Source organism: Microcaecilia unicolor, chromosome 4 (genome assembly GCF_901765095.1).
Source record: "Microcaecilia unicolor chromosome 4, aMicUni1.1, whole genome shotgun sequence".
Taxonomy (NCBI): domain Eukaryota; kingdom Metazoa; phylum Chordata; class Amphibia; order Gymnophiona; family Siphonopidae; genus Microcaecilia; species Microcaecilia unicolor.
In genome coordinates this window covers 91557156-91575762 of record NC_044034.1, presented here as the reverse complement: position 1 = coordinate 91575762, position 18607 = coordinate 91557156, and the positions used below count along the sequence as shown (strand labels likewise).

Genomic DNA, 18607 nt, shown 5'->3' with positions numbered 1-18607 from the left:
TTTGTAGCTATTCTGCATGCTGTTTTAGATTATTTAAATTTGTATTTATTATTTTTTCATTACTTTTTATTCTTTAATTTATTTAGGGCTGCATTTTGATTAAAATTCGTAAATCAGGAATAATCACGTGATTGAAAGATACATTTGTCCCCCACCCCCTTGCGACTCTGGGCAATGGACGGGCAAGTCATTTAACCTGAGTCAAAAGGAGCTGCAGTGGGGGTGGGATTAAACTTATCTTTAATCATGCAATTAATCGCAATGCAGCCCTAATATTATACACACACATTCCACTGGGTCTAAACAATCATTTTTCTAGCAGCAACTAGAACACAGAGGTGTATTTTCAAAGAACTTAGACTTACAAAGTTACATAGAGGGGCATTTTGTTTCAAAAATACCGTCAAAGACGTCCAAATTCAAAGACGTCCAAATTCAAAGACGTCCAAATTCAAAGACGTCCTTGGCTTTCGGCAATTTTCGAAACCAAAGTCGTCCAAGTCAAAAAGTCCAAATGCAAGCCATTTGGACGTGGGAGGAACCAGCATTTCTAGTGCACCGGTCCCCCTGACATGCCAGGACACCAACCGGGCACCCTTGGGGGCACTGCAGTGGACTTCACAAAATGCTCCCAGGAACATAGCTCCCTTACTTTGTGTGCTAAGCCCCCCCAAAAACACACTACCCACAACTGTACACCACTACCATAGCCCTTACGGGTGAAGGGGAGCACCTATATATGGGTACAGTGGGTTTGTGGTGGGTTTTGAAGGGCTCGCTGTTTCCTCCACAAATGTAACAGGTGTGGGGGTATGGGCTTAGGTTTGCCAGTCTGACGTGCACTGCAGTACCCACTAAAACTACTCCTGGGACCTTCATGCGCTGTCATGGGCTATGCTCATATCACCCCTCTCCTCAAGTCACTTCACTGGCTTCCGATCAGGTACCGCATACAGTTCAAGCTTCTCCTACTAACCTACAAATGCACTCAATCTGCTGCCCCTCACTACCTCTCTACCCTCATCTCCCCTTACACTCCTACCCGTAACCTCCGCTCACAAGACAAATCCCTCCTCTCAGTACCCTTCTCCACCATCGCCAACTCCAGACTCCGCCCTTTCTGCCTCACCTCACCCTATGCTTGGAATAAACTCCCTGAGCCCATACGCCAAGCCCCCTCCCTACCCATCTTCAAATCTTTGCTCAAAGCCCACCTCTTCAATGTTGCTTTCGGCACCTAACCATTGTACCTCTATCCAGGAAATCTAGACTGCCTCAATCTTGATTGACTGCACTTTTTGTCCTTTAGATTGTAAGCTCCTTTGAACAGGGACTGTCCTTCTTTGTAAATTGTACAGCGCTGCGCAACCCTGCTAGCGCTTTAGAAATGTTAAATAGTAGTAGTAGTAGTAGAGTATGACATCTGAGACTGGCATAGAAGATGGCACAAAATATTTTTAATGATGATTTTTTTTTTTTTGAGGGTGGGAGGGGGTTAGTGACCACTGGGGGAATAATGGGAGGTCATCCCTGATTCCCTCCGGTGGTCATCTGGTCATTTTGGCCACCTTTTTGTGCCTTATTCGTAAAAAATATACGTCCGGGTAAAAACACCCAAGTGTTCGCCATGGACGTCCTTGGTTTTTTCGATTATGGGTCAAAGACGTTCAAATGTTAGGAACGCCCAAGTCCCACCTTCACTAAGTCTCCGACATGCCCCCTTGAAATTTGGACGTCCTTGCAACGGACTTCAGTTGGAGATGTCCAAAATCGAGTTTTGATTATACCGATTTGGACATCTCTGGGAGATGGACGTCCTCTTTCGAAAACGAGCATGATAATAACCTATGGAACATTGGACAATATTTACTAAGCCACGCTGTAGATGCACTAACTTTTTAGAACATGCTAATGATACAGACACCCATTATATTCCTATGGGTGTCTATCGTTGGCACGTGCTAATTTTTAGTGTACACAAAAAAGTTAATGAGCCTAGAGCACAGCTTAGTAAACAGGGCCCTAAGACTCGTAAGGGCTTTGAAAATGAGCCCCTTAGTTATTTTGCATCAATTCTTCTCTCATCTTACTCTCCTGCCATACATGAACTCTCCTTCCTAGAGTACCAACATGAATACGGTGCTGCTTTGCTCCATTAAACAGTCAATGTAGGGGGAATTCTGTGCAACTGCACAATGCTGAATTTGCTCAGAATTCCACACGTGCGCAAAGCACAAAATTCTGTGCAGGCAGCTATAAACACTCTGTGATATGGCATGGCTTGGTTTCCCTCGTTGCCTCCCTTCCTGCTGCATATCAGGCAGTTTCCTCTTCCTCCTCTACTGCCTTGGTCCTGACTGCTCCTTTAAGCTAAACACAGGCTGGCACAGCTCAAAAAATATTAAACAGGATGGAATCATGAAGCATCTAATAGATGGTACAGAAACAGGGAGAGAGGTAATATGAATTTGGCTGTCTGCCAATCCGCTAAAATGGGACTCCAAAGAGGCTCATTTTCAAAGCACAAAGACTTATGAAGTTACATAGGTTAACTAACTATGAGGCATATTTTCAAAGCACTTAGACTTATGAAGTTCCATAGAAACCTATGGAACTTTGGAAGGTTATATGCTTTGAAAATGAGCAACTAAGTCTCTAGCAAAGCCCAATATTTTTAAACCCTCTCGGCTTATTTTTTAGTATGTTAGATAAAAATTACAACAGATGTACACAATCATACCCGCATTCATAGTTGCAGAGAAATTTTTAGAAGACATCACATTCTGAATACTGCATTTTAGTGCTTCTAATCCTTTAACATCTTCCTCAAGGCAAAAGAATACATCTTGTCACAGAACTTTAATCACTAAGGGGCAAGGCTACTGTTAAGACATGTTATTTTACCAGTAACTCAGAGATGCTTCAGTATTGTATCAAGTGGAGAATCGGATTTAATATACCACCTTTCTGTAGTTACAATCAAAGCAGTTTACATATTATATACAGGTACTTATTTTGTACCTGGGACAATAGAGAATACTGTGTCATTGTGGGTAAGTTTGATATAGTAGTTCTGTATGATTTATGTTTTTTTAATGTGATCCGCCAAAAATCGAAGATATTTACATTATTTGTATTCCGCACCAAGATAAGTGGCTTGCCCAGAGCCACAAGGAGTTCCAGTGGGAATCAAATCCAGTTCCCCAGGTTCTTAGCCCACCACACTAACCATAAGGCTACTCCTCCACTCCAACTGGAACAGAAAGAGTACATATTCATTCCAGATATCCTAAAAATCCAACTGACCAGGAGCCTTACTGGACAGGTTTGAGAATCATTGTTTTACTGTATTTGACCCTTGGATGAGTAAAACACAAACTCAACCCGTTCTATAATGCTGAACAATTACTCTCTATTGCATTGATACATTTCAGCTTGATGAATACTCCTTTACAAAGAGAAAGCTAATATATGGTACAAATGCTCCTGAGGAAGACAAATGGCAAAGTATTCATGAAAGAACCAACAAAAATACTAAACTTCAGAACTGACCTAGCAGAAACTACAAAAAAAAAAAAAAAAAAGATATTCTATCCATCTCAAGTACTGCTACAAATTAACATACTGCTCTTATACATTGAGCTCTGGTTTGCTCAATCAAAACTTCACCATCCTCAATAACGAAGAGCAATAATGAATACCACAATCATGACTGGAAACAAAGAAAAATTAGGGGCTGGTCAAATTAAAGAACCAATTAATGTTTTCCTTAATACTTCTAGTTTCCTTGCTCTTTTTTCTTTAGTAATAATTCTTTCCCTTACTCAAGAGGTTTTTGGGAGGGGAGGAATGGGGTCATACTTTTCTGAACTTTAGGAACCAGGTGCTACGTTTACATACTCAGATGACCTGACTCCTAGAATTTTCTAGCAGGGCAGTGGCCTCTGTACACCAACCTTCAACTCCAACTCCTCTATTTTTCTACTGTCTGACTCCACAATTCCTACTGCTATTAGGCTTTACATTTTTCGCTCTGGATCTAAAGTAAAAATAACTTTAAATCCTGGATAAAGATAATTATAAAAGGAAATTTGCCATATTATAATTTTTTTTGTTTTATTTTGAAGCAGAGTCAGTACATTTTTACAGACTCCACCTCCGCCTTCACACCCGTTTTCCAGCACTGATCACAACCGTACACTTTATATTTTAGCCAAGAACAAAAAGTAAGGGACCTATCTTTTACTCCGAGTCTGCATGACATGAAAGAACTTTGCTTATATGGAGAGGTATGTTGGATAAATTAAAATACAGACAAAAACCAGAACAATCCTCCACAGAGAAATCAGAACAGATGACAAAGCAACAAGTCTTTATTGCAAATCTTCAATCGACATAGACCATGTTTCAGCTTAAAAGCCTTCATCAGGAGTCTAAAAGAATAAAGATACAAACTATATATAACATTCATAAAGATAAACAACTTAAACATTGTTATAAAACTATAACAGACATAAAACTCTCCATTGCTATTAACACTAAACTGACAAACAGTATATAACAGAAACATGTTCCAAATCAAATACACAAATTGAAATATCAAATAACTTTAAATATATAAATATACAAATGATTAGTAAGAAATATAAATCATATACACAAGTTGGTACAAATATCAAATAACCAAAAAATGCACAAATCAATTAAATACTATACAAAATAAATAATTATAACACCACAGTGAGTGTTTTACCCCCAGAAGACTCCAACAGTCATTTGAAAATGTTTATACTTTCCAATGTGCGTTAGTGTTATGATCTGTGTTATTTCCTTTTTGACTTAGTTTGAGCTTAATGGAGAACATAGTAACATTGTAGATGATGGCAGAGAAAGACCTGCACAGTCCATCCAGTCTGCTCAACAAGATAAACTCATATGTGCTACTTTTTGTGTATACCTGACCTTGATTTGTATCTGCCATTTTCAGGGCACAGACCTTAGAAGTCTGCCCCACCTCCCAACCACTAGCCCCGCCTCCCACCACCGGCTCTGCCCGAGTAATGTTGATTGTTATATTTTATTTTGTATAGTACGAGTTTAATTGATGTGTGCATTTTTTGGTTATTTGATATTTGTACCAACTTGTGTATATGATTTATATATCTTACTAATCATTTGTATTAGAACATGGTTTTTTTTTTTTACATAAAGGGCCCACGCCCTTAGCACTGCTTAGGGCCCACATTGTTTTCTCAGTTTAGTGTTAATAGCAAGATTTAATGTCTCCTCATAGTTTTATAACAATGTTTATGAGTTATTTTTATCTTTATGAATATTTTGTTATATATAGTTCACGTTATGCTTTTAGGCTATTGATGAAGTTTCTTAGCAGAAACATGGCCCATGTCAAGTCGATTGAAGATTTGCAATAAAGACTTTTTCCTTTTTGTCGCCTCTGCTGAGAGTATGTTGGATACACTCACTCTCAATGCTAGCTCATGTCTTAGTTCTTGCAATGTACCAAAGAGAGCTTCATTTTAACCTTCATATGTATGGGCAACATCTTGGAATTTTTTTTTATCATCAGGCCAGTTGCCCAATTCAACTGGAATTGAAGAATACTTACTAAAGCTTATTTTGTCATTTTTGTGATCAGCCTGCCTTTATTTATACTTGCAGGCCTATCACTATCCTCTGTATAAGATAGTTGCTTGATGCTGTTCCCGTTTTCTCCTTTACTACCGAGACCAAAAATGTCCCATACGTTAAGTATGCCTCAATACAAGAATAGTATTATTACTATCAAACCACAAAGCATAGTAGCTGCTGCTACTAATAACATGTGTTCATGCCTTATGGTACAAAACAGTAACAATAAGTAATGGTTCATAAATCATTGAGCCCAATACAAAATTGTGAAATCTCAACTTGTTTTCCCTAGTTAGGTAGTCCGAATCTGTATGACATACAAAACCTGTGTGCCATTCTATAAAGTACGAAAAGCCCAACTGAGCATTTGACGACCAGCATATACCGCACAATCATTGCTGTTAACCACCAATCAGATCCGAGTAAGTTTTACACACTGACAGGTGCCCAGGGTAATTCATACTCAAAACACTGGGAACGCCTGTACCACCAAACCCCCTTGGCCAAAAAGTAGTAAAAGAACCGAGGCTCACTGGTAGAACTGAGAAGAGAGATGGCCAGGGCTCTCTAGCTGAGCTTAGGAGGAGAGCCAGCGCTTCCTTCCCGCCCCTCCCCCAAGGGCCGCCCCCCCCCCCTTTTAATACACAAGACAGCAGCCGGTACCAGCTCTACAACAGAGGAACTAGAGGAACTAATCGCCCAAGATCCCCTCTTCTAAAATAAATAAATAAATATACCTGCAGGCACTCCCTTTTCACCACCTTAAAACAAGACAGCCAAGAATCCACCCACCCCGAGGCCCTACGTTGGTAAAAAGCGGTGAAAGAGCACCAGAGAGACCCCCCAACCTCAGTTCCACGAGGAAAAAAAGCGACTAGGCAGGCGAAAGTCACCGGTTAGAGGTAGTAGTGGAGACAGCCCTCCTCCCAGCTCAGACCGCACCACCGTGACGAAAGAAACCAGACACCTTCACTCGGACGGGTCGGTTGAGAAACAGCCCTCCAGGCCGGCCAGCCAAAGTCTCTCACCCCTCCTCCACACAGTACCAGCACGGGGACCAACCGCCGAGGAAGGCGCGGGCGAAGGCCGCCAGGAACCCACCTCTACATCGCGGCCCTTATTCTTGAAGCTCTTGATGCGGTGATTCTCCAAGCCGGCGTTCTCGGCCATGGTTGCACGTCGCGGGCTCTCAGCGGGGGGCTACGCCTCTCTTACTTGCTGCCGCCACTCGCTACGAACCTCCCGAGCCCTGGCAAAGGGGAAGGAGGCGGCTCCGTGACGCACGCAGCGCACGCGCCGACCTGTGCGAAACGAGAATGAAATCTACGCCAAACGCGGGCGGAGGCCCCGAATCCCAAACTTAGATACCGAATCCAAGAAGAACGAACTTCACCGATCTTACGAGCAGCTTATGCTAATATCTCACTGCTGATTGGCTTAAAGACTTGGCACGCGCTCTCTGTTCCACCCCATCTCTTTGAAGCAAGGAGATTAGATTGATACAAGGAGGTTTGATTGCGAACAGGAGTCGGCATGACGTCGAAAAGTTGAAGCCACTTAGGTTATATGTTTCCCCTTCCCCGCGCAGCCGTTGTTCTGCGTACACTCAAAACAAAGCAAACAAACCTATGAGGTACTGTATCCACATTGTCGTTCTTTATTGTTGGTAGCATTTTTATTTAATCTCATTTATGTTTTCAAACGTGCCAGCTTGTGCAGCATAGGAATGTACACAGAATAATAACAGAATAACTTCTCATAGGTAGAGTACTAATTTGCTATAAATCGTAATCACTGTGTCATTTGGAGGGGCTGGTTATAGGGACACCCTATATGTGTTATATTCGTGCAGAAATTTTTTTTCTCCTGGGTAAAGGGCCACTAAAACAGACATCATGTTATGAGAATCAGGTGCTCAACATTCAGAGTTTCTATCAATCTATTTATTTCTTTACTTATTTATCTAATTCATTTAATTTCAGCTTATGTATTATCAATAGAAATCAAACAAAATAAAACATGGAAAAGAAAATAAGATGATACCTTTTTTTATTGGACATAACTTAATACATTTCTTGATTAGCTTTCGAAGGTTGCCCTTCTTCGTCAGATCGGAAAATAACCTTAAGAGTGGACTAACACGGCTACCACACTCCTCTAGCTTATGTATTTAAATTCAAGTAATGACCTTGCATCTCATTCATTTACTTTCAGCTTAAGTAATCTAAGACCATGTAATGACTACATCATAACAACACTCTGTAAGCCACATTGAGCCTGCAAAAAGGTGGGATAATGTGGGGTACAAATGCAATAAATAATAATAATAATTTATGGCAGTTGTATCCTACATTAAACATGAATTAGGTTGAAACATGGGAGCATTTCAAATATGTTTTTTCCCAGTGCCTAGATCAAAACAGAAAGGTAGCTTGTGGGAATTTGCTCCTTTTGTTTTGTGGAATGCAGTGGTGTATTATAAAAATGCACTTACTATTGTTTATTACTACTATTTAAAAGAAATACATTTAGGGCAGATCTACCTTCATGGTAGTTTTCAACAGCATTTTCTCAGTTATTACCTAAATACGAACACAATTATAGCGTTAATACATTTTGGATGTTACTGAATTCTGTTATTCTGACTCATTGTATTTTCCAGTTTTGACATAGTATAATTCATCACAAGGACAAAATATAAGAAAACCAATGGACGGCATTGGTCTTCTTATATTTTGTCCTTGTGATGACTTATAGCCTATTTAGTTATATTTGAACAAATGAGAGAGCTGCATTAAAGAAAATATGTATTTTTATTATTTTACATAAGAACATAAGAGTAGCCATACTGGGTCAGACCAATGTTCCATCTAGCCCAGAATCCTGTTTTCCAAACAGTGGCCAAGCCAGGTCACAAATATCTGGCAAAAATCCAAATTGTGGCAACACTCCATACTACAAATCCCAGTGCAAGCAGTTGCTTCCCATGTCTGCCTCAATAGCAGACCATATTTGGACTTTTCCTCCAGAAATTTGTCTTAATCTTTTTTAAACCCAGATACTCTAACCGCTGTTACCACATCCTCCAGCAAAGAGTTCTAGAGCTTAACTATTCGTTGAGTGAAAAAATATTTCCTCCTATTTGTTTTAAAAATATTTCCATGTAACTTCCTTGAGTGTCCCCTAGTCTTTGCACTTTTGGAACAAGTAAACAATCGATTTACTTCTACTTGTTCTACACCACTCAGGATTTTGTAGACCTTAATCATATCTCCCCTCATCTGTCTCTTTTCCAAGCTGAAGAGCCCTAACCTCTTTAGCCTTCCCTCATACAAGAAGAGTTCCATGCCATTTATAATTTTGGTCACTCTTCTGTGAACCTTTTCTAATTCCGCTATATCTTTTCTGAGCTATGGCGACCAGAGCTGAATGCAATACTCAAGGTTCGGACGTTCCATGGAGTGATACAAAGGTATTATAGTGTTTTCAGTGTTATTCACTATCCCCTTCCTAATAATTTCTAGACTCCTATTTGCTTTTTTGGCCGCCGCCACACACTGAGCAGTGTATTATCTACAGTGACACCCAGATCTTTTTCTTGAGCACTGACCCCCAAGGTGTACCCTAGCATCAGGTAACTATGATTCAAATTATTCTTTCCAATGTGCATCACCTTGCATTTGTTCACATTAAATTTCATCTGCCATTTGGACGTCCAGTCTTCCAATTTCTTAAGGTCTTCCTGCAATATTTCACAGTCCGCACACGTTTTAACAATCTTGAATAGTTTTGTATCATCTGCAGATTTGATCATCTCACTTGTCGCTCCGATTTCCATATCATTTATAAATATGTTAAATTGTACTGGTCCCAGTAGAGATCCCTGTGGCACACCATTGTTCACCCTCCTCCATTGAGAGAAATTACCATTTAACCCTACTCTCTGTTTTCTGTCCAGTAACCAATTCCTAATACACACCAGAACCTTGCCTCCTATTCCATGACACTTTAATTTTCTCAGGAGTCTCTCATGAGGAACTTTATCAAAAGCTTTCTGAAATTCTAGATGCACTACATCAACCAGATCACTTTTATCCACACGTTTATTCATGTCTTCAAAGAAATGAAGCAAATTGGTGAGGCAAGACTTCCCTCGGTGAACCCATGCTGACTCTGTCCCATTAAACTATGTTTGTCTACATGTTCTGTAATTTTATTCTTTATAATAGTTTCCACTATTTTGCTGGGCATCAACATCAGGTTTACTGGTTTATAATTTCCTAGATCACCCCTGGAACCCTTTTTAAAAATTGGCATCACATTGGCCACCCTCCAGGTACTACAGACGATTTTTTTTTTAAACAATTTTTATTGATGACACATAAATAGGGTACATCAGGTAATATGCTATTTCTCATTTTACAAACCATTTAGCAAACACCGCACAGGAAATGTCATCAAGTTTACATCTTTTCTCCCCTCTTCCCCCCTAAACCCCCCCCCCACTCTCTATCCCCTCCCACGACTCTACCTCCCCTACTGGTTCTGTTAACAGTTCAATATCCTCCTTCTCGCAACAGGTGTCAGAGTGTCCCAAAACGGTAGCCAAATTTTGCAAAATTGGTCTCCCCTCTTCGAGGCCAAGTCTCCCACTTTTTTCTTTTCCAGCATGCAACATTGCATCATGGCTCCTCACCACTGTGGTACTCCAGGTGGTTCCGATCATAGCCACAACTGCAATATAGTTCTTTTGCCCATCAAGACCACTCTTTTCAAAAACGCTTTGAGTCCCTCTGGTGACTTGCCACGCACATTATAAACGTTGAAAAGTTGTCCCAGTGCTGGTTGCCAGTGTACTTTCCACATTTGTGATATTTGTTGTCCTAATTTTCTCCAGAAAGGGGTCCACATTTTGTACAAAACCAGAACATATGTCCTAGAGAGGCTCCCACAATTCCACATTTTGGGCAGTCATCTGTAGTCCTCAGGGTCGCTCTGTAAGCCCTGTGTGGCGATATATAAAGTCTCATAATAAATTTGTAGTGCATTTCCTGCCATGCCACATTCTCTGTCACCTGATACACACTCGTCAAGCACAGTTTGATTTGTTCTGGATCCGGTTTCCACCTCAGCTCTTGATGCCATTGTTGTGACACGTGTGTAGTCCAGGGTCCCCTGCAAGTCTCTGAGGTGGTGGTGGAAATACCTAAGCAGTATTTTTAGCTGTGCCTCCGGACCCAGCAGGTCACTCATGGATTCCCATGTTTGCTGTGTGAGATCTGTGTGAATATAATGACTAAGTTGCATATATTGAAAATAGTCTTTCTGTCGTAGCCCAAACTCTGCACACAGGTCCTGAAATGTTTTAATGGTCCCTGTCTCGGATACCACCTGGAATAGATATTTAATATCACAAGCTTCCCATTTCTTGAACAGAGCGGATTTTCCCCCCTCTGGGAACGTTAGATTACCTTTAATGGGTAATAGCAGGGACATTGCACTGTTCCAGTTATATTTCCTGTTCAACCATTTCCATGCTTTATGTAAAGGATTCAGAATAAACCCATATGGCCCCAGTATTGGTAGTTCTTCAGATGGGGTGTGAAGCCAGTAAGCTAATCCCATTGGGGCCATCAGTGAGGTTTCCACTCTAGTACAGGAGAAGAAGTCCCTTGAGCGAAACCAGTCTGATAGATGTCGCAGGCTGCATGCTGTTGTTATAAGTTTTAAGTCAAGCAGCCCCAGCCCCCCTTTTAGACAGGGTCTCATGAGTTTATTTAATCTAATGCGTGCTTGCTTTCCCTGCCACAGAAATACTGTGAGGGTCTTGTGTAGCCACCTCTCCTCTTTATACCCCAGTATAGCAGGGATCATCTGGAAAACATATGTCCATCTGGGGAAGATGAACATATTATACATGGTGATTCTTCCCCTCAGAGATAGGGGTAAGCCCTGCCAACCTTGCAGAACCTCTTTTGTGTGTTTCTTCAAGGGGTCCATATTTTCTTTATACAAATTTGTTAGGTCCCTCGGGATATAGACCCCTAAGTATTTAAGTGTCCCTACAGCCCATTGAAAGGGGAACGGGCCTTCCCACTCCCGCTGCACCGCTTCTTGTATCGGAAGAGCCAATGACTTCTGTAAATGTAATTGCAAGCCCAAATAAAATCCAAATTCGTCTATGACTTCTAGTAAGCGTGGGACTGAGGTCTTCGGTTGGGTAAGGGTAAGGAACATGTCATCAGCAAAGGCCAGCGTTTTTATTAAATTCCAATGAAGTGTGACCCCCCTGTATGTCTGGATCTAGCATCATTGTACGTAAAAGCGGTTCTAAATATAGGAGAAACAGTATAGGGGACAGTGGGCAGCCCTGCCTAGTGCCGCGCTGTATCCAAAATGGCATAGATCTGGTGCCGTTAATCAGTATTTGTGCTGTGGTGTTCTTATATAGCGCCCATATGGCCTCTAAAAACCATCCGCCCAATCCAATGTATTCGAGCACTTGAAACAGATAGTCCCAATTGACTTTGTCAAAAGCCTTGGCCACATCTAAGCCAGTGGCGTAGCCAGACAGCCAATTTTGGGTGGGCCTGAACCCAAAGTGGGCGGGCACAAAATTTTCTCTCTAACCCCCTCCCCCAGCATTTCCCAACTCAAAAGATAAATACTTTAGCTGATGAAGATCCCCAAGCTCTGTCATCTGAAAACTTCCAACAAAGATGGCCAGAATTTACTTTTACCAAGCTTGGTCGGAAGCAACAACTCCTTGAGCCACCGACAGCGGCACCCAATGCATGCTTAGTTGTCAGTGGCTCAAGGATGCTGCCCCCATCTGCCAAGCTCAGCAGAAGGGATTTCTGGCCACCTTCAGTGGAGGTCCTCAGCTAGCAGGGCTTGGGGATCCCCACCAGCTACAGCAAGGGTCAGGGCTGCTGTTAGCCATGCTGGTGCCCAGGGCAGAAAATAAAGAAGCCCTCTCCTCTTTAATCTCCACATCTGCCCTTACAGTCTCACACTGACAGACCATCACCAAATGCAGAACAAGGGATTACAAATTAGAAATAAAATATGTAGACAAAAATTGAACTGAGAACCTCAACATTTAGTGCAACACTGGAGAAATAAAACAAAAATGCATTTCCTTTTCTACTGAACACAATAAAACTGAACATATTCCATTTAAAACATTCAAAATAAAATTATTTTTCTACCTTTTGTTGTCTGGAAATTTTATTTTTCTATCATGTTGGTTTCAGTTTCTCCTTCCCACTTTCCCGTCGTCTTCTGCTAATTCTTCAAGCAACTGTTGTCCATTTGTCTTTTCTCTCCTCTCGTTCCATTTCCTCACTACAACTGCTTCTGAAATATTGATCTTTCCATTTTAGCTCTTTCCTTTCTGTATTTTGTTCTTTTCTGCCTCTGTCTACTCAAATTTAACCCTCTTTCTAAACTTTTTCCTCCTTTTTACTTTTCAGATATCTATCAAATTTTCTTCTCCTTTCACCCACTACCTCACCCATATCCAAACTCATTCCTTCCCAGCCTTCCATTCCCTTCCATCCTCAATCTACGCACCATTACCATATTTCTACCACCTGTAATCACTATCCTCTCATTCATTTTATTACCATCTCCCCTCTCTCTTTATCCTCTCTTCACTCTCATAGCCTGACATCTCCCTTTTACCCCCTCCCCCTCCCCCTCCCTCTCCCTCCATGGTCCTGCATTTCTCTCTCTTACCCATTGTCCAGCATATCTCCCTTCTGCCCCTGGATCCAATATCTCCCTCTTTCCCCTCTCTTGTGCAGCACCTCTCCTTCCCTTTGCTCCACCTCTATGACCAACATCTCTCCCATATTGTCCACTATCTCTTTCTTTCTTTCTCTCTCTCTCTCTCTCTCTCCCTGCCTTGAGCCCCTGGTCTAACATCTTTTTCTCTCCCCTCCAGCCATGTTCAATATTTCCCTCTCTCATCTCTCACTCCCTTTTTTCCTCTATCGTCCTTTGCCACTCCTCTGCAGCCTTTCCCTTCCTCTCCCCACCATAGCCATATCAAACAATTCTCTCTCTCTTTTCCTCCTGCATCTCTCCCTTCCCCCATGTCAAACAATTATCTCTCCACCCCACCGTCTCACTCACTCACTCTCTCCACCCCACCCCCTCTCACGGGGCAGGCCCAGGGCAAGGACACTGATGCCCAACCACTAGTTTCTCCTCCTGGCCACTACTGTAGTGTGGCGGCCTTGAGGAATTGCTGCAAGGCAGCTTTCATGCCCTTCTTTGCCTCTCTCTCCACCCCTGCGTCCCACCGCACCTGCAACGGAAATGCTTGTCCTCCCCGCCGGTGCTGCCTCGGTCCCTGCACGCTACCCTGCCTCTGTCCCTGCCTGCATTCTTTTCTTCGATCGTCGCGTCGCCGGCAGTGCTGCCATTCACTCAGGCAGCTCCGCTCCCCTCTGCCGCGTCCATCCGGCTCTTTCTGACGCACTTCCTGTTTACGTAGGGCCAGGACAAGCATTTTCGTTGCAGCGCGCGACACATTTGATGGATGTTGGGTGGGCCTGGAGGGAAAGTGGGTGGGCCTGGGCCCGTCCAGGCCCACCTGTGGCTACGCCCCTGATCTAAGCTGACCAATAGTAGGGGTTCTCCCGTAGCTTGTCCGTACGCCACTGCTAAGAGGGCCTTTTGTACCTGTTTAACCGCCTGTCGACCCTTAACGAATCCCACCTGGTGTTCTCCAATCAACTCTGGAATGTAGGACATCAGCCTATTTGCCAGCACTCGGGACGGGATCTTGATGTCTACATTAATTAGGGAAATGGGTCTATAGGACTCTATTTGATCTTTGGGTTTACCCGGTTTGGGAATTAATGTAATCAGCCCCTCGTTCTCCCTTGGTGAAAAAAAAACCCTAGTCACTACTGCGTCTAGATAATCTACCAAGGCTCCGCACAGCTGTGGCGTCAGCATTTTATAATATTCATTGGAGAAGCCATCCAACCCTGGAGCCGAGCCCAACTGTAAGGTCTTTATTACTTTAACTACTTCCTGTGTCTGGAGTGGTGTTGACAGTGTTTGGCGGGCCTCCTCTGGTAGTTGTGGCATTTTTTGCATCTTCCAAATAATCTTTAATCAGGGGGCCCTGGAACCTATCTCGGGGGGTATACATCTGCGTAAAGTGCTTATGGAATGTGTCTACTATATCTTGTAGTTGGGTAAGCTTGTCCCCCCCCCCCCCCCCGGAATTCTCAATCACTGAGATGAACCGTTGTGCGGTAGTTGTTTTTGCCACCCTTGCTAACAATTTACCAGATTTGTTCCCAAATCGCTGGAAATTTAGGCGCCGCCCCACCAGTTGTCTGTTATGATTGGGGTCAGAACCCCTCTCAAACTTACCTCTTTCCTGGGGGTCAGCTTCTTAACTGGCTTCTGTTTCTTTTGTCTGTCCTTTCTGAGCTGGCTCTGTCTCTCTGTGCTGGCAGCTTCCAGCAGCATGGGGTTAATTGTTTTACTTTACTACAGCTGTGTGGGTGGACTGAGTTAGCTCTACCTCTCTTTGGGTGTACTGGCTTCAAGTGCTTCACGGTGTTGCATTGGTGTGGGTTGGGCCTCTCTGGGTCAGTGTGCTTTTGCCTAGGTCTAGGGAGTGTGACATCATCAGGGAGGGCCTTGATAAGGAAGTGATGTTGTTTCCTTCAGAGCCTTGGCAACGGTGGTGTTTGTTTTAGGTAGGGTGGTGCAGTGTGCACTTCTGACTTTGTGTCTAGTTTCCCTGCTTGCTTTTGCTGAGGTCCAGGTTAGTGTTAGTGCAGTGTGCACTGGTGACTGTGTGTTTAGCTTTCCTGCTTTTCCCTTATGGTTCCCCTGCTTTTCCCTCTTGGTTTTGGAAGCATTGCTGTGTGTAGGGCTTTGGAAGCTCTGTTGTTGATAGAAGTACTTCAGGGTTGGGTGTTGTTAGGAACACTGCAGAGTTTGCTTTTAGAAGTACTTCTGGGTTTGTGCTATTGGGAGCATTGCAGTCTTTGCTGTTGGTGTTTGGTGATTTAGAATCACTTTTGGCTTATGTGTTAGCTTCCCTGCTTTTTCCTTGTGGCTCCCCTGTCCTCCCTTTTAGTGCTAGGAGCTCTTCTGGTTGCTTGCCAGAGTAGTGCTTAGGAAGCACCTTGTTAGTTTTGTTTCTAGCTTGCTAGAGCAGTGCTTAGGTAGCTTGTTAGTTTTGTGTTTAGCTTGTTAGTGTAGAGCTCTGCTTGTAGCTTGGTGCTTAGTAGCACCTGTGTTAGCTTTGTGTTTAGTTCCCTGCTCTGTTAGTTTAGGGCTTAGGAAGTCCTTTTGTTGGTTTACTGTTAGGAACACTCCTGCTGGTTTAGGGCTTGGGAGCACGTAGATCAGTTTAGGTTTAGGAGTACTTCTGTTTCCAGTCCTGGTCCCTGTGTCATCCAGTATCCAGTAAGTCCTGCCGGCTACTCGAACCCAGGAGCTCAACTCCTGGGGGGCTTAGTAGCTAAGTGCAGGTGAAGGCAGCTGTGTGGACCAGTCCGGTGTGCTCCAGTCCGGTGTTCCAGTCCTGTGTCCTCCGGTCCGGGGAATTGCAGTCCAGTGTTCCAGTCCTGTGTCCTCCAGTCCAGGGGATTCCAGTCCATGTGTTCCAGTTCGCTGGGCAGTGCCTGCAGTCCCTGCCGGTGTGCTTGCCCAGTGTTGGTTGGTGGGTTTTGCCTGCTGCTGTCGCTCCTCGGCAGCAGCCCAAGGGCTCACGTTTGCTCCAGAGCCCGGCCCCGCGGACTCTGAACCTGAGAACCTGACATTGTCTCACAGCTTGCTCATGTATAAGGGAGTTTAATGCTACTAAAGCCGCTGACATCGAGTCCCTATTAGTTAGTGTAGGGGTACTCAAATATTTCCTCTTTGCTTTCGCGTATGTCGTCTCTAACCGCAATATCCCAGCTGCTAAACGTTTTTTCCTAGCACTTTGAAATGCTATCACTTCCCCCCTCATGACCGCCTTAGAAGCCTCCCAAAATGTCACGGGTGAATCGCACGTGGCCAGGTTCATATCTTCATATAATTACCACTTCTCCTGTAGGTAGGTTAATAGTTGCTTGTCATGGTACAGGTACGCGGGGAATCTCCATTGGCCACCCCCTCCATCTCCCCTTCCTATGTCGAGTTCCACCCAGATCATATTGTGGTCCGAAATCTCCATAGGGTCAATAATGGCCTTCTGAACTTTAAAGAACCAAGACTGTGATATTAATATGTAATCAATTCTGGACCAGGAGTGGTGGGCCTTAGATTGGTGCGTGTAATCCTTTGTAGTAGGATGGAGGGATCGCCATGGGTCAATTAGCTGGAGGTGTTTACAGAGTGCTGGTTTCCTTATCCCTTTACCCACCCCTGGATTGGCTGTGGGTGAGGATCTATCCAAAATCGGGTCTTGTACTTGATTAAAATCACCCACCCATATCCAGGGGGCATCAGTATGTTGCAACCCTAGTGCTATGAGGGACTGAAAGAAGCTAGGGCTGTAAGAGTTTGGGGCATATATTGCACATATGTAAAACCTCTGCCCTTGGTAGTTTATCTGTAATAGTACAATGCGCCCTTAAGTGTCTTTATATACTAATTTGGTTATGCAAGGTAACCCCTTTCGTATGAGTATTGCGACCCCACTCTTCCTGTTACCTGAAGAGGAGAAGTGGCTTTCACACACCCATTGCTGGCAGAGTTTCCCATGTTCTATATCCAACAGTTTTGTTTCCTGCAAGCATGCGATATCTATGCCCTGCCGCTTTATATGGGTCAGGAATTTATAACGCTTCACGGGCGATGTGATGCCCGAGACATTCCATGATAAAATCTTTATTCCAGATCGACTAATCTCTCCTCTGTCTCATTGGTACTATTGTGAATATTATCATGATGACCCCCGGGGCCCAGCCCCCCCCCCCAAGAGGGTGTGTGATGTTATATGTGAGAGACCATGGTTCACCCCTGACACTCCTTGCGCGAGAACAGATACCATTGTTAACCTCCCCCCTACCCAGTGGCGTACCAAGGGTGGGGGCGGTCCGCCCCGGGTGCCAGTGGGTGGGGGGTGCTCCGCTCCCGCCGCCTCCCATGGCCGTTCCCGCGGCGCCGCACATTTAAAAAACCGGCGAAGCAGCGTCGCAGGCAGCGCCTCGTGCCCTGCTTGTAAAAAAAAAAAAAAAATCAAATCTCCTTCCTCCTTTTCCTCCTCGTCTTGACGTCGACTTGGGCCTTTGATTGGAAGGCCCGAGTCGACGTCAAGACGAGGAGAAGGAAGGAGATTTGATTTTTTTTTTTTTTACAAGCAGGGCACGAGGCGCTGCCTGCGACGCTGCTTCGCCGGTTTTAACGGGACTGAGGTGGGGAAGGAAAGGGGCGAAAGGGACTCGGGTGGGGGTGTTTAGAGGGGAGAAGGGGACTGGGGTGGGGGTCTCAGACAGGGGAGGGGAGAAGGGGACTGGGGTGGGGATCTCAGAGGGGAGAAGGGGAGGGGAGAAGGGGACTGGGGTGGGGGTGTTCAGAGGGGAGAAGGGGACTGGGGTGGGGGTATCGGGAAAAGGGGAGGGGAGAAGGGGACTGGGGTGGGGATCTCAGACAGGGGAGGGGGAAGGGAGAAGGGGACTGGGGTGGGGGTGTTCAGAGGGGAGAAGGGGACTGGGGTGGGGGTCTCAGACAGGGGAGGGGAGAAGGGGACTGGGGTGGGGGATCTCAGAGGGGAGAAGGGGACTGGGGTGGGGGTCTCAGAGGGGAAAAGGGGAGGGGAGAAGGGGACTGGGGTGGGGATCTCAGACAGGGGAGGGGGAGGGGAGAAGGGGACTGGGGTGGGGATCTCAGAGGGGAGAAGGGAAGGGAAGGGGAGAAGGGGACTGGGGTGGGGATCTCAGAGGGGAGAAGGGAAGGGGAGAAGGGGACTGGGGTGGGGGTGTTCAGAGGG

General features: G+C 44.3%; 1 protein-coding gene across 1 annotated transcript in view; it reads right to left on the bottom strand.

Moving 5' to 3' along the window:
- Positions 1-7110, bottom strand: part of KPNA3 (karyopherin subunit alpha 3) — a 282370-nt gene extending 275260 nt beyond the window's left edge. The window contains exon 1 of the mRNA XM_030200459.1: positions 6751-7110. Within this exon, the coding sequence (XP_030056319.1) occupies positions 6751-6819 (69 nt within the window). The 5' untranslated portion in view covers positions 6820-7110. The remainder of the gene's footprint in view (positions 1-6750) is intronic.
- Between the last annotated feature and the right edge of the window lie 11497 nt (positions 7111-18607).